The sequence below is a fragment of the Gobius niger genome, assembly GCF_951799975.1.
Source record: "Gobius niger genome assembly, chromosome: 19".
Classification (NCBI taxonomy): Eukaryota; Metazoa; Chordata; class Actinopteri; order Gobiiformes; family Gobiidae; genus Gobius; species Gobius niger.
The window spans coordinates 21,706,622-21,726,215 of NC_136870.1; the positions used below are offsets into that span (position 1 = coordinate 21,706,622).

The following is a 19,594-nucleotide window of genomic DNA, read 5'->3' on the forward strand; positions in this document are numbered from 1 at the left end:
TTTATTCACATTGATATTAGTACATTCTGTGTGCCTTTTTACATGTTTGTCCTTTTGTGCCTTGTCAAAGCATGCCAGCAGTTTACATACAGTTATTATGTTTCAGTTACTGGGGGCATAAAAGAACCACTTATTGCCACTTTATTTTCACTTGAATAATTATTTTTTGTACAAGTTCTCTTCTATTCGAGAGAGATGGACACTAACAAACAAACAAACAAACAAACAAACAAACAACAGAATAAAACCCAAATGCAAAATGATTTTTAGCAGCAGACAGTACAATTAATATGGAGCTTATGAACACTTAGCATTCTCACGCTAACGGCTAAAACCTCACATCCTACTAAACTGCAAACTACCTCACATTCACAAGTCTTCCTCCTTCTCCTTTTTCTCCATAATTTAAATGTTTTTAAACATTTAACTCCGGTTTTGTCCATGTCCTTCATCAACATGGCGGCCATTTTGTCTTCTGCTTCTTGTATCTCGTGTGATTATGTAATTTTGTTGGTGATATTGTGGGTGTTGGTGCTTGCGGGTTCTACTCCGTGACATTGAGGATCTGTGATGACAGACCCTGGTGCCAGTTCTTCAGTTTGGCAAAGCGTGGCCCCTTCACTTCGGACTCAAACCTCTCTCTGTCGAAACAAGTCAGAAATGTGTAAGTAATTCATGAATAAAGAGGTGCAGTTGTATTGCCGTGCCTCATGGATAGGGCTGAGTGGGTATTTTTTTTTAAGATATCAGTAGTACCAGTAAAGGTAAGGTGGCTTTCCGAAAAAAATACAATATCCTGTTCATAGCTGTAACTATTTCTCTATCAATTTTTCTATAGTAGTCTCAAAGAAGCCAACAGCTCTAAACTCAATGCAAAATACAATATTTGAGTTATTATTTAACCAACAAACTGTCTAAAATGTCTTTCCCAAATCACCTGAATCAAGTTTAAAGTTAATTTGCTTTACATTAGACCCTTTTCATGGATACTTGGTGGAAATAATTCAGCAGATTTCTTATTTCTTACCTCGACTTCGCAAGAGCTTCCTCATCTGGATCTTGCACTGTAACAAAGAAACCAATGAGGTTAAAATCTATTGTCACTGGTAAAAACTTGTACCGTATTTTCTGGACTATAAGTCGCTCCAAAGTATAAGTCGCAGCAGCCAAAAAATGTATAATGAGGAAGAAAAACATATCCAAGTCACTCCGGAGTTCGCACCAGCCACCCTGGTGCACTATTGACAAGCCTCTCCCGGCAGCACGTTGTTCAAGCACCAATTGGCGAACTCGTTCCTCTAGGCCAGGAGTGGGCAATTCATTGTCATAAGGGGCCACATGAGAAGCCTGAATTGAGTCGGAGGGCCGCACCAACAAAAACTCAAACTTATATCGGGATATAAGTATAATATATCGGGAGTGTATCGCCGGGGTCCATAAACAAAAGCTCCAAAATAAAAAAATATTTTGATTGGGAAAATACATTGAGCCACAGCCGCCCAGGGGCAGACTGTCCATTTCCCACTTGACTACAATGTGTTGTTTGTATCCTCATCAGTGGCCTCTGCTGGACACCTGTGGAATTCTTTCCTTTTATCCTTGTTTAATCTAACCCCTAGTGGCTGGAGTGAGCATTCTGGTAATAAAAAAAAAAATCATAACTCCACACAGGAATGGGCTAGAGACTTACTTTTTTTTTGACATACCTATTAAATTCATGCCCTACAAGTTGTGGGCCGGACTGAATCATCTTACGAGCCGTATTTTGCCCAGGTCTGCTCTAGGCCATCTAGCTTTTAGCCTGCGATTAACTTTTTTTTGTTTTCGTCATTGCAGTAATAGTAACCTCTGCTTTTCGCCAGACCCTCACAATTTTCTCGCTCACTGCTCGATTTTTAGCTGCATATTTCACTAGTTGCACCTTGTAATCTGCAGAATATGATTTTCTTTTGGGGGGCATTTGGGTTCAGAGTAGCAGATACTGGTACACAAGCCTAGAGTGCCCTCTCGTGGCGTGGAAATAACGAACATGTGAAATTTGATAATTGATATATAAGTCGCACCTGATTATAAATCGCACACCCAGCCAAACTATGAAAAAAGTGCGACTTATAGTCCAGAAAATACAGTAATCCTCCTTTGTACTAACGGTATTCGGTGCCGGTGATGTGTGCCAGGATTCTGAAGCTCTTGCTCTGCAGGTTGGCGGAGCGGCGGGCCCATTCGCTCATGTCCATAAGGGCCTCTTCCGGTCGGATCACTGCCTGGTACACCGGAGAGGCACAGTCCACCACCGGGTCTTTGATGGGCAACGCACTACTGCGCCGCGGAAGAGGTAAGAACAGTTTTATGAGGGTGAACTGGGAAAAAAACAGTTAACTCTGATCATAGTGCAATCATTGTGCCATCTTTGGATATGTACTAGACAGAAGATCCTAAACTTGGACTATGACTATTACTATACTGTGTAAGATACTACTGCAACATTGCTCTCCCAAAGATGAAAAATCATTGCATTATGGTCAATATGTTATATTTTGTGTAAGTCTTTCCTATAAAAATAAACTGTGTGATTCTTCTAATAGGATTATGATTTACCATAGACAGTAGAAATTAATGGACTAAAGTGCTGAATGATTGACAAACACTTATTGACTCTGACTCTCTCCTAAAAGACAATCTTGTTCAATCATGATGACTATTGTAAGATTGAATTGCTATGAATCAGAAACCGAATGAAGTGGTGAGAACTAAAGCAGCCATGTTCTTCACTGCAATAGTTTTTCCACTGAGCTTAGCCCATTGCTTCTGCTGTCTATGGAGTTTCCATTGTGATGTATTGTGTAGTAGGTGTAGCATTCCTCAGTAAAAGTTAGCAAAGTCAGTGTTGATCTTCCAATGGCTTTAAATAAACTGTATTCGAGAACATTCCCATGCTTGTCCCCTGGTCAACCTGCCCCGATAATTAATGACACAACAATTCACACTCTCTCTAAGTACTTCAAAGTACTTCCAAACGCAGAACCAACTTCATGATTATTGCGTTTGTCCACAAACTCCAAACCTGAACAATACATCATCATCATCATCATCAATGTACATGAATCATTTTTAGACACATTTTTAGTACGAGAGATCCGTCGCGATGCACAAGCTGTTAGGAGAGTGAGAAGACAAAATGGGCAGATGTTTAGGAGAGTCGGGGCGGTACAGGGTGGTGGTACTTACGCCAATGGGGAGCCAACCTCCTCTCTGCAGTCACACCCAGGAGGGGTTGGTTGGGGTAGGGGGAAGGTGGGGCAGCAGTGGTCGGGTGGTGGTGGTGGTTGGTTTGTTGTGAATGAAATGAGCAAAGGGAGAGTGGGTGAAAGGCACAAAGAGGAGGCACAGACAGAGACGACAAGGAAAAGCCCGGCGCCTACGCTACACAGCTGAGGATTTAACCAGAACTCTGAAAGGGCTAGATGCAAGTTGGCCATTTTATACTCATTACTGCCACCTCAGGCCATATGTGTAACTGCACCTTCTATATTAAGCTCGTGCATGACGGCACTTCGGACCCGAATTAACACCTTTTTGAGTGACAGTGCAGGATTTTAGAGACAGTTGTGGTGAACAGGTCTGGGCTCATTCTACACCTTAGGACATTGTTGAAACATGTAGGGGAGGAAAATACTTAATTTTAACATTTTTAAACTCTGTAAAGTCCCTTTAAGCCGAGAACTGAATGATAAAGGGTTTGTAAGATTATGATCACTGTAGACGCTGAGGTCTGCTGACATGTTGGTGGTTTCCAAGGGCTGCCACGATTAATACAATATCGACTTATAGTTCAATAAATAACAGATGAAAGATACATTTTTGGGCTCGATGTTTATCGTCTGTACATTTATTCCTACCCTGTTTTTTTCTTGGAAAACTTTGATTTCTAACTGAAGCAAATCGGGTTGCATCATATTTCAAGTTTATTGCAGCTTGTGTGGTGTTTTAGGGTGTGATTATGCACTTTTAGAACAAAGGTTTACAGTCATTTTTATGCCTGAGAGACGGTGTCGTTAGAGTCAATAATATCGTTTATCACGATACTTACTTATTGTGACAAGCCTATCGTGAACAAAACAAATTGATATTGATGTTTGTATAGGATCGTTTTTGAAAACAATGTAGCCAACCTATTCAATGAGTAAATAATATTAGACTTTATGTGACACCCCCCCAAATACAGCAGCGTGTACTCTCACTAAGGAGGCTCTGCCCCACTTAAGGCACAGTTAGTACAGAAAATTCCTTGGCAGTGCGTTCGTTTAGCCTTTAGAATAGAGTCAGAACTAACTAGTCAGGAGCTAAACAATGTCCTTTTGTTTATCCATATTAAGTAGCCATGTGCTTCTGCTGTGTGATGAGAGTTAGGCAAATAATACAATTTGTGAATAACACCGTGTCACTGTGAGAGTTATGATATATCTGCTGCTGCTTTTAAAATGGACTTAAAATGCTGGAATATGATCAAAATGTCTATATTTGTATGTTGTTTAAATCTACGTGAGAAATTATGGTAATGAATTTCTTATGAATACGTTTGGTTCTCAAATAACCGGCCACTTCCCAAAAGTGGTTCTGTAAAAAATGTGACTTAGCCAGGCAAAATAGTGCCATGGATGCCACGGATTTGCAATATGGAAAATAATGTTATTGCCCCATGAGGCATCGCTTTTAAGGTGTGGAGTCACAATCCGTTCAACTTATCTGTGGCCAAGTCTATATAAAAGGTTCTCACCCTTCGTGTCCTTTGGCCTGTGACTGTCCGGCGATGGCGTCCATGATGGCGTCCTGTGAGTACATGCTGATGGGCGTGTTGTACTGAGCGTGAACGATGGTGGCTTTACCCCCGGGACCCCGCACCTCGATGGGCTTGTGGGTGGACAGGGCCGAGTCTTTCAGGGCGATGGGGTTGAAGCTGGGGGTGTACTCCACACTGTGGCAGACAGGGGGCAGCAGAGGACCAGTGAAGGTGTGGCAGGGGAGAGACGTCAGACAGGAGTGAAGAAGTTGGTTGAATAAAGGGCGGTAGGTGAGGGTAGAGAGTTGAATGTTAGAGAGAGAAACCTTTGTAGCTTCGGCAAAAATAACAGGACAACATCTCTACACATACGTAACATTTATGAGCATGCAATTTCTTTACTTGCTTTGGCAAATCCATTCAACTCACAAAAACGCCTCAATATGATTTAAGACTACATGGCCAGGCCACTGCAGCCCAGGCAAATCATCAGGATGCGCTGCTGTCAAACCAGATCAAACAATATCACACTTACAGTATAAAGTTATGGCTGACACATTTCAACCATAGCAACACAAGACATCAAATAAGGACAAGACAGAAGAATGACAGAGCATTCCCTCATGCACTGCTGCTCATTCATGTCCTTTAGCGGAATGAATGCACTTAGTAAAACACAAAAGACACAGACACTTGGGATATTGATATTTTAAAAGAGGTTCTGCGAGATTATTAACACAGAATGAAGCTTTCTTTCTATCTCTGTTATCCCCTACAAACAAAGCAGTTGATCTTAGCTTTAAACCATCCACTACAACAATTCCACACCCCATTCATAAACTTTAAAATACCCCCTCCATAGACACGCCATTCATAAATGCTTTCCACACTGCACAGAGGTCATGCAGATCAAGCACCAGTGCACTGCGGGTACTGACTTTGCGGCTGTGTTTGCGATGACCTGGAACACACCAGAAGACAGACAAGCGCCGCTAAATCACCGGGGTATTTTGGACACAACAATAGCGCCGTGTTTGTAGGAAACTATCCAAGTACAATGCGGGACAGTAATCCGCGGGACCGGGGCGGAATAGCTGCCGTTCGTCGTCATCCGGGTGTATTTTCGATCGACACTCTCATTAGCTTGGAGCAGCGTGGAGTGACTGACAACGGCAGAGGTGATCACGTGACCAGTGGGGACAGTAATAGCTGTGGATCACCTGATGCCTGGGTGGGCATTTACACAGACGCCTTAAATTTAGCGATTTGATGTCATATTGTAATATGCCGTCATGTCAGAGAATACACTTTCTCATAATGTGTCTAAATACTCAATTACATGTGTCAAAGCTGCATTATTTTAAGTCATAGTAGCATCTCTGTACCTATTTTGTACCTATTGGGTTTAAATAGGTATTAGAGAGCAATAGTAACATGTTCAGTATTGCCGGCATGTTTGGTTGATTTTGAGTGAAGTTTTTTGTGGATTGATTTTTTTATTGTGAGTTTCAATCATATTACACTATATGATTAATCTAAATCTTATAAGCCACATAAGACGTGTGTACTTGGAAGTGCTATGCTCATGACGTAGCAACATATTACCTTCAATTATCCTACAATGGCCCTAAATTATTATTATACATTTCCCTGTAGTTAATGCCTACGTCGTAAGAGTGAGAAATGAACTTTTGCCATTGGACTTCAGTTTAAGGTTAAGTGGTGCGGAGAGTGAAACGTGCCTGCCCTGATCCACACGGGACAGCGCAGAGACAGGAGGTCCCGGTCCGGTTTGGGCGGTATGCGAGGGAGGTGTAACCAGAGCAGAGAGCAGCTGTGTCCCGAGTGAGTGGGGAGTGTGAGGGAGGCTCAGGGGTGCAGGAGAGGGTAGTGAGGGGGTGGTCCCGGAGCACGTTTGGGGACACCTGACTTACCGTGGTGTGAGTGAGTGTAGCTGCTCCAGAGGGTGAAGGCATTAGATACAGGAGCTGTGTGTCAGAGGCCTCAGATTCCAGCCTCAATTAACCTCCAGTCACTATTTCAGATTTGCTTCCTCGCATCGCCCCGGGCCAACGTGCAGTGGGCTTAGACCAGGGTATTCGGCAACTTCGCCCAGCAACCAGGGTGTTTGGTGGTTCAGTTCTGGCTCCTCTGCTGTCAGACAAGCACTAACTTATCCTAGTTTTGCCTTAATGTTGACCTTTAGTCTCCCCTTTTATGCCCAAACGTGATCTGTCCCTCTTGTGTTACCTGCACAGATCAGTCTTTCGCTGCCGGGTATGTTCCCGCAAATATCCCCACGTGCATCACACGTCCCGGGACAGCATCAGAATGTTCCCAGTTTATCACAGCGTTCATTAATATCAAGTGAAGGTTAAATAGGAACAAGTGAAGTGCTTTTCACTTGAGGAGAAACACTGATTTAAAGGAGAAATAAGTTACGTTTAACATGATTGAATCTTTTTCCTTACACTTTGTGAATATACCAACACTAGAGGAATAGAGGAATTTGGAAGGTAAGGGCCTCTGGGGTGAAAATGGGCGGTAAGGATTTTGTGCAGGACGAAAAAGACTTGGCAAGATGAAAAGCTGTACTTGGTGTCCCCTGGTAAATTTGACTTCTTACAGTGGATTCTGTCCATCTCTCCCAGTCTTTAGACATACATAAAAAAGCGTGTTCTTTTTAAAACTTATTTCTCCTTTAAAGTGTCCTTTTATCTTAGTTTAACGGGTGCTTTTCGACATACCCCAGAGCTGAAACTCCGCCCACCCTGCCCTGCATCAGCTTCATCTCTGCCAGAGTTTCTGGAGAGTACAGACCGATCGGGGAATTGTACACCCCCTGCTGGCCAGAAGGGGACACTGCAGATTCCGGTTCTAATTCTCTCTTACATTGGACGGCATTTACTTTCCCAGATGGATACTCCTTAAAGGGATGAATAATACAGTCATTATGACAAAACTGACCGTTGCATAGTCGCCGTAACCAGTTTACATAAACACACATGTAGAACAATAATAGAGGAGCAATATTCCAACTAAAATGTTACCTTCTGGTGGGGGATGACGGGCATGGGAGAGTCCATTCGGGATATCGCTGTGGAAAGTGGTGCAGAGCGCCGTGATCTGAGCAAAAAACAAAGTAGGCCTGTCACGATAATTACTATATCAACTTATCGTTCAGTAGATGAAAGTGCAGCAGTGATTTTTTTTGCAATACTGTAATTTTCACTGAAGTAGATTGTATAGAAAAGTTGGTTTCAACATGTGGCTAGGATATGAACATTTAAAACTAAAGCTTATTGTCATTGCTTTAGATTTACTGTTTTGTCGGCATAAAATGGTTCTAGATCGAGATGTTTTCCTCCCTCAACAACTCAAACTTCAAATTTAGTTATTGTGACAGCCCTACAAAACATTTAAAAATGTAATAAATGTTATTATTGTCAGATACATTGTGTCTCAAAATTGCACAATGCATGTTGTTCCAGCAGATGGCACCAATCACCAGCTTTTGTTTTTTAGGAAATGCCTTTTTATCTGTGCGTGGAAGGATAGAAATGCCTGTTGTTTTTAGATTAACAGCATTTTGGACTCTTTATATTTGTATCTGGTCAGACTGTCATTGAATCTATAGTTGCTGGTTGTTCTGGATCTACTGTACGTGTGGTGTGACTTCTCTGTGAGCCTGGGTTCTGCCGGGACGTACTTGACCATTGTGAGCGTGAGTTTGTGAATTGCAGCCTTGATCTTGTTCTGTGCCTCCAGGTGGGTCATGCCGTCAGTGCTGGCTCCGTCGATGGATTGGATGATGTCACCCTGAGCTAGGCTTCCTCCCGCCGCCTTGCTCCCCGGAGTTATCTATGGACAGGTCAATGGGACAGGTCAGCTCTGGGCCACTGGCATGCATTCACCAGGACATGGGTACAGTTTCAACAACACAGGACACTCAAAAACATTCACTTTCTCAGCACTGAGAGAAGTTTTACAGTGAGTGAACATTGATCATTTATATGAAACAAGCATATCCGATAGATTACTCAAATTATTATTTATTTTTTTACGTCAGCATTGGCTCCTGTGCAATTCAAGTCTTTCCAAATTGAATTATTGTAATAATATTAAGGCTGATATGCACTGCGTTAGATTCACCTTTAATACGGGCAATGCACTCTGTTCTAGATGTACCTAAACATAAAACATGTGGGTAATCAGGATTTATAAGCTGAAGTAGAGGCCCATATTATTAAGTCTGACAGACAGGACATACAGTACTATTACACACAGTGTGGTAGATGATGCTTGTCCTATAGCTTGGGGGAAATGCACTCTTTCTGTATTCTCCAATCTGCTATCTAAGTAAAATTACACAGAAGTAAGGTGTAACCTTACAGTCGACTCGTTAAACAGTTAAAAATAAGCCTCTCTGTTGATGCCTGGGGCTTCACTCTTATTGACCCCCGTGCGCTCCCCTCTCCAGCTCCGCTAACACACAGTACATACAGAAGTACAAGTACACAGGACCAAACCTGCTGCTGACACTCAGCATGATACCACCAGGTACCTCCTGTGTCTTCACCACTTTCTATTCCAATGGACACTGCTCCATTTTGGCAGCTTCAGAAAACAGTTTTTTTGTCCGTCATTTGAGATATAAACGGTGGCCATCAACAACAGAGAGGCAGTAGCTGAGTTGGTAGAGTTTGCTCACTAACCTGTGGTTCCAGGGCTTACTGTTGTTGTGTATTTGGAAAACAAGGCACTTGACCTGCCTGGCCTCAGTCTGTGTACGCCTGTGCTGAATGCGTTGTAGAAGCACTCTGAGTGCTTTCACATGCATTTTGACAAAAGGGGACCGAACTTTGATTGAAACACTTTTCCACAGACATAAACATTGTTAACAAATATTGCTGCTACAATGACGCAAAACAGGCCACAGTTCAATGTAAAGAATGAAAAGCCTGTTAAGTCGTGTAGCATATAAACTGCAGAAAAACTAACTGTTTTTGCTTCTGTGTATTGAATTGATTCAACTGCCGTGAAACATAAACATAAATGATCTGCAACCAGTTAGAAAACTGGGGACATCAACATCATCATATTATTCTCTTATAAACAGTGGTGGATTTACCACATTGAGCCAATCGACAGAGTTTTCCATCGCTCAAATATCATAAAGACGCCCATATCAGGCTGTGGACTGCAGTGCTATCTCCCGACGGCCACAGCCCACAGGGGAATAAACTGATTCCACCTCCTATAAACATAAAGCTCTGATCAGGTGAACTGTGGTATTGGTTGTTGCCATGAATGGCCGCACGGTGGTTGTGTTGTTGCCGCTCCTGCCTCACAGCAAGAGGGTCGCGGGTCCAAATCACGGACCATTCGGGCACAATAGGTTAATCCTCTAGTCCAGTGACTCTGAACATAAGCCAGGCTGGAGATGGCTCTGGACTCTGCGTGTCCCACTGCATGCCCCGACTGCTCCCTTGCGGCAGCTAAGGATGGCTCAAATGCAGGGGACAAATTTAATTTTAGCGATATTTATGGACTTCTGGAGAGAAAAGATCAAACATACAATCCAATGGGTAGAATACAGTTCATAACATCAAAACTTTCTTCAACAGATTTTCATTTAATATCTTGGCTTGTTTTCCTGAAGTTAAAGGCATAGAGACGGATGGATCTTTGGGCTCACAACATTCAAGGAATTCTCTGTCTTCATTCCTCTGTCTTTTCTTAGTTCTTGGCAAAAGTCGGCTGAAATCCAAACCACGCCTGTTACGTCAAAGTGTAACAGCAGACTCACTGGTCATGTCAAATCCCTGTGTTTTATGTTGAAGCCGGTCTACAGAGCTTCAGACCTTAAAGCCTCACACAAATCCACAGACGTTAAAACAAGTGGAGTTATCCTTGAACTTGTAAGACCAGGATCGAACTATCATAAAGTTGCACAAATGGGGTTGTATAGCAGCTATGTGAATGGCTCAGACTAAAGGTCATAATATTTGCGCTTTATTTCATCCAACCAACCCCAAAAGCCACCTTAAGCCGTAAGTATACAGCTTACTCAAGGTAACACAAGCTTTCTTCCACCCCACACAGTCATCCCCAGCTCCTCTGAAGCTATTTAAGGGGATTGCTGTAAATACTCCGACAGCTCTGCCAGACTAAACCAAGTTCGCTTCACAAGTCGAATCTCAGAAAAGTGACAGACTTTTGCTTCCACTTTCAGTGAACAGGAGCCAAGTGAATATAGTTACCAAGTATTACAACTATACTATACTGTAATGAGTTTGGTGTCGAGTTAGCCTTGATGAACTTTTAAGTCTTTAATGACTTTTAAGAGAAATTGTCAATATAAGACACCATGTAAAGTTTTGCATGTTTTTCTTATTTGTAGCCACAGATCAAATGGAAACACGGCATGTTTTATGTTAGAACTTGAAGGATTTCTTTACAAGCCGAAGTCAGTTTTGTGCTAATCTTGCATCTGGTCTGGAAATGAACGAAATTTCTATCCAAAAGGAACACAATTGAGAGTGCATGAACTTCTCCTCCCGTCTCCAAACTATGCCCATCAGTGCGGGTCTATTCTGGAGTTCTCAGTGGAGATTTCATGTGAGCCCCATGTCATCATCGCATACAGCAATATTACATAACCTCTGCTTCCCCGCACAGCCTTTTAAATGGCACCTGCCTCCTCCAGTCTGTAATCCACATACAGTTGGGACCAATGCCATTTTGGACATGTATGGATGGACCCTGTAGAATGACTTATGTGTTGAGGAAAAACTGGAGATAGTTTTAAAATTGGTTTTCCTCATGTGACCCACAAAACCATTTTTTTTATTTCAATACAGTGATTGCTTGTACCTTGAAAAAACTCTAAAAGAAATGAAGATGTTGTTTCCTGTTGGCAGACTATCTAAAGGAATCATAAAAGGTGCTTTTCCATGTCCAGAACTTGTCATATCTGATTGGAAGGTTTGATGGCTTGACTTGCATCACTCTATAACTCTTTTAGTGTCATTACATTTCTATAAAAGTCATGAAAGCAAAAAATGGAAACTGCATCCATGCAAAGCCTTGTTGTTGTTTTGCGCCTACAGGTTTCCATTGTCATCCGCTGAAATGATTGATGTCAGGGATATCTTTTCAGTACTTTCACACAAAGGGAACACAAATGCGACCTGCTGTAAGGGTTTCGTGTTCTTACCCTGGAGATTGTGAGTGGCATGTTGAAGTCCTTGCCTCCTTGTAGTCTGAAGCCCCAAGGAGCAGGGCCATTGAGGGCGACCGTGTACGTTGAGCTCATTTCGCTTTCCAACAAAAATCCACTCTTCTGCCTCCTCGTTCTCTCGGGGATGGGTATACCCTGCCTTTCGGACGTTCCCGGCTTTCGAATCGGCCGCCTTGTCTCTTTTTTTTTTACCGCCTTATCCCCGTGTGTGCAGCCTTCTCCTTCTCCCTGGGATAGTCTCTCCGTCCCGTCTGCTCAGGTCAAACGAGCCTCGGGTTTCGGGGGGCGGCGGTGGTGTTGGGTGGTGGTGGTGGTGGTGGGTTTGCCTGGGTGTGGGTGGGGGTAGCGATGGACCGGCTGTGCCACTGCAAGAGACAAGACACAAAAACAAACAAATGAAAGCCGCACAGAAAAAAACATCGAAAGGTTCAAGCAATCGAAAAATGTCAAGCGCTATCGGCCAAAGTACATTTACGTAATTTTTGCGATTTGGTTGAAAGGGAGTCTTGCCTGCAGTTTGGTCGAAGGTTAGGCACCGACAGGCACTAAGAATAGCAGTGGGCGCATAGACACATAGGCCCCTGGTCCTTATAAGGCTTGTAACTTGAGGCTCCAAAATGCTTGAGGGCCCGATTCACTTTGCCAATATAGACCACTCTGACTGCGACACATTCTCCCTCACTCTGCTCTCTCACTCACAACAGTGGCCAATACTAAAAACTTCATCCTGTTATCATAGAGACTAGAGACTGCATTATGTCACTATAGAGGGACATCGACCGGAATTAACACCTGAGGGACTCGAGAAAGAGTTACTGTAAATGTCTGGACGTGGTTAATGTGCTTTAAGCTGGGTTTAGTCCTTGAGGAAAGTTTGGAATTTCAATAGCTGTTATTTGTTTTTATGATGTTTTTATTGATTTTTTTTTTACTTCTATGTAACCACAAATGAATGCCCCTCTGAGATTCATATGCTGTTGTCCCGAGATGTGATGTCCTTCCTCCCTGTTGGTTTGTATTCATGTGCTTTTTATATTAGAGTTTGATAGAGCTAACAATTTCACTTTTTTTTTCTCTTTTTTTTTCACTTTGGTTTGTTGATTTCATAAAATAACACGTTTTCTTATTGATATAAGCTTCTCTTGCAGCTATGCTTTTAGCTCAAAGTAAACCTAAGAGCAGCTTTTAACCAGAAGGCTCATATTAGACGATACATGAACAATTCAGCAAAATCAGAATTATTATCAGCATCAGGTGCAGAAGTCGGAAAGGCGGTTTAAACCCGAGTTACCCACTTGTTTTCCCCAGCTCAGAGCTCTGAGCCCCAGCTCAGAGGGCTCGAGTGCATTTTCAAGTCCTCTGCCTATAGCGGTTCTCAAAGTAGGGTCGGGAGGCCTCAGGGGGTCACACGGCAAGGCATATTTAGTTATACAGCACATTTCATGCACAAGGCACAACAACGAAAACACACAAACGCAATAAAAACACAATAAAACAAATCATAAAAAAATATATTAAAAGTACAAATATGTATAAAATTAGATACATATCTTTAAAAAAAAAATATATATATATATATATATACAATCCATAGGCATTAGGCATTGACTTAGGGGTCCCAGTAAAATATTAAGGTACAAAAAAGACACTACACTACACTTAAATGTTTGCATTGATTAATTTAAAACATACTATATTAAAAATCCAGGTAAAAACAAAACAAAACAAAAACAACAACAACACCTTATTCAAGTAGATTTTAAATGTTTTACAGCTTGTCCAGGCCAATTATTTGTTAACAGTGTCGGTCCTGGATTATTTGCGTGATGATTTTGTGGAAAATGAACCCTATTGTACATGTTTTAGTAGCAGAGAAAAACAGTAGCACCCAGAGAAAACCTACAAAGGCACAGGGATAACATACAACTCCACACTGAAAGGCATCATCTGCCCCCACATGATATGGTTTTAGTTTACGGTACTTTATTTGAGCAGTTTACATTCATAATTCTTTTTCAATTCATAATTCACAACTATACAGTTATGGAAGCAGTACTTCTCCAGAAGTCTGGTCCTAAAATATGCTACTAGATAAACATGAGGTCATTTGTAGTATAAATATACACAATTCAATCTGTATCTATAGTTAGTTTTGCTTTCTATTTGGAGGACTGAGTAGCTGGGCATGTCTAATGTGATAATTCAGTCTAATTCAAAACTGTCCCTATATAATAGCTCTCCACAACATTTAACATCATCCTATAATGGTATGTTGACATACTATATTTGCTACGCTTATGCAATGGGTTATTCTTTACCCATGGATCTGCTACAACATTTACCCTGAACTTCAAAGGCGTCTTCAGTTTGAAACCAAAGGTAAATTATCTAATCTATTCAATTGTGCAAATTGAAATATGTATCATGTTTTTGCTACATTTCACTTTGACAAATGAAGATCTCTCCTCCATTAATCCTGCAGTAAATTATTCCCATTGTTTCTTAGTCATTTCTTACATTATCTGAAGATTCTCCTTTTTATCTCAGACTAATACTTTCTTTCAATTTGGGTTTTTAGAGTTGAAGACACCCAGATGGCTTTGAAAACCTTTGCTACCTCTGAATAGTTGTTGAAATTTTGCTTTTTGAACTTTGTAGTAGTGAATTCTACCCTTTTCTAACACAAAGGTCTAGTTGTCATAGCAGGTGTTGCTTTGACCATCTTATATCCTTTATATCAAGCTGCCACAACCTCAAAACATCTTTGCCGATCAATATTTGGCTGAAATAACCGAGTCATGTATGAAGTCGAGGCCTGTGTATCCAAGGACACCTGTGAAACTGCCGTGGCGGGTGTGAGGTCTGATTAAATGGGGAAATGTCACCGCTGCCCTTCGCTCTTATCTGCACACTTATGCACAATCACACACATGGCACATCGACAAGTGGCTGAAGGATCGCCGGCAGCTTTTACTAAATAAGTCCTCTGTCGGCTGCTGGACACAGGCAGAGATGGAGAGGAGGGTGAGTGAGTGGCATAAAGCTCATTTCAATACAGTCTTGTGGAACCATAGTGCCTGTGTGTGTGTTAATGTGTGGCTGAATAATTCATTAGATTTACAATGTATGTTTATAAGAGATACATTTCAAAACGTGCTTGTTAATGTCTAACCGATGTCTACTTACGAATCACCGGTCTAACAGAGTTTATAATGAAACCTCAAAACCCGACTGGGACACAAACTTGCCAGTGCTGTCACAGACTTTGTGATTAACAAATTTAAACTCTTCAGATGAATCTTGCAGCCTTTCAGGTTACAGCTTTAAAAATGTAATATGTTTGTATTAGATGTTACTGTTTCAAAAATGTTGCTGAGTTACACTACTTTGAGTTACTTTTGAGTTACTTTTTGCAAAATATAACCTGTTTTTCAGTAATAATGCCACCCAGCAAAAAGTGCAGTCGAAGATTTCCTTTTCTTTCCCCATTCTCTCGTGTTTTGTTTTGACGGCGTTCGCTCCACACAACTGCAGATCTTTTACACCAACTTCAAACTTGATTTGGTGCTGCATTTTATTTGGGGGGAGTCCAGCATTTTTGTATTCATACATTATCATACAAGTGGCCGAAATGAGCTTCCTTCGCAGATTGGCTGGGCACTCGGATGAGGAGCTCAGTTACCCAGGAGGAGCTCGGAGTAGACCTTCACGTCGAAAGGAGCAGCTGAGGCGGCTCGGGCATCTGTTTCGGATGCTTCCTGGTCGCCTCCCGCGGGAGGTGTTCCAGGCATGTCCTATTGCAGGGGTGGGCAATTCATTTTCATGAGGGGCCACATGAGAAGCCTGAATTGATTCAGAGCCGCACCAACAATAACTCAAACTTATTCTGCTCAATTTTGTGTATTTTGAATAGCTGACACTTACCGTTATTTAGTAGGACCATTATTTTCTGTAAATATTTAGCCTTGTCAAGCCAAGGACGCGCATAAGTGAGCATCATTACTTAGGTTATTCAACTTTTTATACTTGTTAACTTCAACCATCGCACTGACAGCACCTCTGTACTTCCTTCAAACGGAGTTTGTTGGAAATGAAGCAATGCTCTATAGCAGGTCTCCAAGTACATTTCCCTGGGTCCAAAATATATCGGCCGTATTTTGCCCAGGTCTGTCCTTGTCCCGTGGTTAATCGGGACAAGGCCTTGTGAAAGGCCCAGGACACGCTGGTGGGACTATGTCTCTGAGCTGGCCTGGTGTGGCCTCGGGGTCCCTCCAGAACAGCTGGAGGAGGTGTGTGTGGATCGGGAAGTCCATGCTCTCTCCACGACCCGGCCCCGGATAAAGCGGAAGAAATTGAATGATTCGATGGACATTAAATACTCTTGTAACTCGAGTTACTTGAAATGTAATGACTAATATATTCACGTATTTTGTGTAAGTAATATGTTATATTCCTTTGTTACTGAAAAAAAGGAATATAGTCTTGTTACTTTACTTGTTACTAACTACTTTAATGCGTTACCCCAACACTGTTAAGGAAATACAAGTATCGGCCTCAAATACACTGATTTGTAATGATTTGTAAACTTGAAAAAGTTTGCTCAACATTCCTCATCCTTATGTAAATCATCAAATCCAAACAAAAGCGTAATGTACTTATTCAGTCTCATAAGTGCCACTCTAACCGCAGTACCAGCTTGCTCCTCTGGGCGTCACTCTCAGCGGCCCACAGTCCACCACATCAGCGGGTTATAACTATCCCATCCCTGGGGTTGTTTCTTCATGACAGCTGGACGTCCAGGCTGCTCTGCGCCCGCTCCAAATGGACCTCTGCTCCGCTCCGAGGGATGAACAGAACCGTCACAAATCAAACACAATGCGCTAAAAATAACCAGACCTGAGCAGAATAAACATCTTTATTTATAAAAATAAATAAAAACAACACAAAACATTTTATACAAACAAATCAAGCGTAAACAATCACCGGAGAAAACTCACTTCATCAAAGGAACTGTTCAGATTTACATTTATAATTTACATTTTCAGAGATCTGATATACAGTGATGCCAAAAGAATGGACTTTTCAAAACACCGATGTAACCAATATGTTTTTGAACAAGAAACAATAGAAGAAGAAGAGCCGACCATTGAACCAAGGCCCTAGTGTTCAATATCATCTAGTGAACGCAGACGAACAAAAGAAACTTGAATAAATCAACTTATTATGTTCATTATTGTCATATTAGTTTGCCTCATAATCAAAAATGTATTGACGCATTGATTTTGATCATATAAATTCAATGTTACCATGTTTCCAGCATTGTCCATGAACTAACATCAGCTAAAAACAGTATAAAAAGTGGAGAAAGGAGCACTTTGTTCTGTGGGTAAATGCTTGTAACGCACTGTTCTTGTGTGTGTACTTCTAAAGCATTTGTATCAATTTCATGACCTTGCATTAAAGTTTTCGAGCATTTCTGTGAAAGTTAAGTTGTGAAATGTGTAAGAATAAGGATGCTACAAAAATGTCAGGAAAGTTAAGAATGAGTTATAAACACAACTAACATTTCAATTTAGTGGCTTCCTCTTTCATTGTTTGCAATAAAAAAGGTATACGGCCTATAATGTGAAAAATAACTCAAATGCTTTACATTTTAAAGTCTCTATATGGAAAATGGAAAATGGAAAATGCGTAATACGAGCGTTACTATTAGCCTTTGGACGACACGATGTGTTAGAGGCAATTTTTTACCACAATGAGAACAGGACACACCGGACTAAACAAAACATTACATCTAATGGGAAAACATAACTCAGGAAAGTGTGAGATGTGTAATGTGCCAGAAAGGATGTGTGGGAAATTTAATAGAGAAAGGATTTTAATTAAAAGGAAAATAGAGGGCAGTGGGGAAAGTTTTATCTTTAGAGATACAGTATTTTATCTATGGCTTCGGATCATAGAGGAATAAAATATATGTTTGAATTTTTAAAGCACTGATAGAGTATCGCGTACAGTATAGGGGCGACTACATTATCCCTAAAGATGTAAGCCATAATGATGATTAGGGCTGAAACAACTCATCAATTCATCGACAACTAATCGATTATTGAAATAGTCGAATTTTAGTAATCGATTTATCGTTTTCTAGCAAACACAGACTCAAATAGAGCAAGAATTACTAAATGAAAATTGTGGTATTTTTTTATGAAAACCTACTTTGTTTTTAAAGTTAGGGTCTGTAGTTTTGTACATTGAAAATTTCATGAATACCCATCTGTGTCTCATCTGATCAGAAGCAGCATTAGCTCCTTACTCCATCGACATGTCCTCAAGCAGCTTTATGTGATAATTTTTTTTTTTTTTAATACAGTTTTCACACACCATTCACAGCCAGTCGATTAATCGTGAAAATAATCAGTAGGTTAATCGATTACCAAATGATAGTTAGTTGCAGCCCTAATGATGATCAGGCACAATTTATCTGGAGGTGGCGGTGTTGCACTAAGTTAGTCCGCATCCGTGAAGAAGAAGAAGAAGAAGAAGAAGAAGAAGAAGAAGAAGAAGAAGAAGAAGAAGAAGAAGAAGAAGAAGAAGAAGAAGAAGAAGAAGAAGAAGAAGAAGAAGAAGAAGAAGAAGAAGAAGAAGAAGAAGAAGAAGAAGAAGAAGAAGAAGAAGAAGAAGAAGAAGAAGAAGAATGCGTTAGAGGTGTGATCTTTCAGAGATGTTGCAGCAGATGTTTTTCGAATATTAATACTGTTTTCAGCCAAAGTTTGCCTATAGACAATGTTGTCGTGCATCAGAAACACGGTGGGTTTCCATGGTAATAGTGAATGTATAATAGTCCACCAGAACTCTAAAGGGAAACTCATAATTATTACATTGTGTCATTTGAAATGACACTAAATTGGGTCTTTTCTTCTACTGCCCATGTCTATAACCTATACAAAACAACATTTATTTTCTTTTTCATTTGCAGAAAGTAGATACAATCATAGTCAACAGTGCAGCAGTCTCAAAAACACCCGAAAGAAGGGACTTGAAACCGGGTCAAAGTGACAACAAATAACATCTCTGTAGCCTATATTCTGTACATGAACAAAAAACAACACTCATTTACTCTGGAGCTTTCAGTGTACAGAAGTGTTTTTCATCGAGCAATTTAAAGTAGTCTGATGTGTGAAAACAAAAGCCCTGATTTGGTGTTTAGTGAACGCGCTGCCACTGTCCTGGGACACTCTCCTCTGTATAGGAGCACCGTTATCTGCAACCTTCAACATTATAGTATAAAAGTTGGCAAAAGCCTGGATTGAACACAGTATTTTAAGCGGGAAAGTCTCATCGGGTAATAAAATATCCATATTGCAAGAAGCTACAATATATTGGAAAGTCGCTGAGGTTTCCATCTGACAGAGATTAACATTTTTTTCTCACGCTGCCTGAGTAAAAAACGTTTACTTCAGTTCCATATTAGCCTTGTTTAAGTCCTGATTTAGTATTTTCAAGGTCTTGTTTTGACACAATACGACAAAAAATACAAATTACTTACACATTTTCGCGTCGATATGGTTCAG

At 41.0% G+C, this 19,594-nt stretch overlaps 1 protein-coding gene across 3 annotated transcripts; it reads right to left on the reverse strand.

Moving 5' to 3' along the window:
• Positions 1-12,528, reverse strand: ldb3b (LIM domain binding 3b). Of its 3 annotated transcripts, XM_079577271.1 has the most exons (10): positions 12,499-12,528; positions 12,000-12,388; positions 8,490-8,641; positions 7,831-7,906; positions 5,719-5,741; positions 4,778-4,975; positions 3,229-3,252; positions 2,150-2,319; positions 1,028-1,064; positions 1-641 (listed from the first exon to the last, which is right to left on the reverse strand). In XM_079577271.1, the coding sequence occupies exons 2-10, from the start codon at positions 12,096-12,098 to the stop codon at positions 545-547; spliced, it is 876 nt and encodes a 291-aa protein (XP_079433397.1). In that variant the 5' UTR covers positions 12,099-12,388; positions 12,499-12,528; the 3' UTR covers positions 1-544. The 3 variants fall into 3 exon arrangements, with proteins under 3 accessions (XP_079433397.1, XP_079433399.1, XP_079433398.1); XM_079577273.1 differs by lacking the exon at positions 3,229-3,252 and having other exon boundaries at positions 2,150-2,316; positions 12,499-12,527; XM_079577272.1 differs by lacking the exon at positions 3,229-3,252 and having other exon boundaries at positions 4-641; positions 12,499-12,522.
• Positions 12,529-19,594: the final 7,066 nt, after the last annotated feature.

Excerpts from the sequence above, each read along its gene's own strand:
- ldb3b (XM_079577271.1), bottom strand. The coding sequence starts at position 12,098 with ATGAGCTCAACGTACACGGTCGCCCTCAATGGCCCTGCTCCTTGGGGC. Across the intron at positions 5,742-7,830 it reads CCGTCATCCCCCACCAGAAG|GTCATCGCAAACACAGCCGC; the intron begins GTAACATTTTAG and ends GGTGTGTTCCAG. Across the intron at positions 642-1,027 it reads GAAGCTCTTGCGAAGTCGAG|AGAGAGGTTTGAGTCCGAAG; the intron begins GTAAGAAATAAG and ends TTGTTTCGACAG.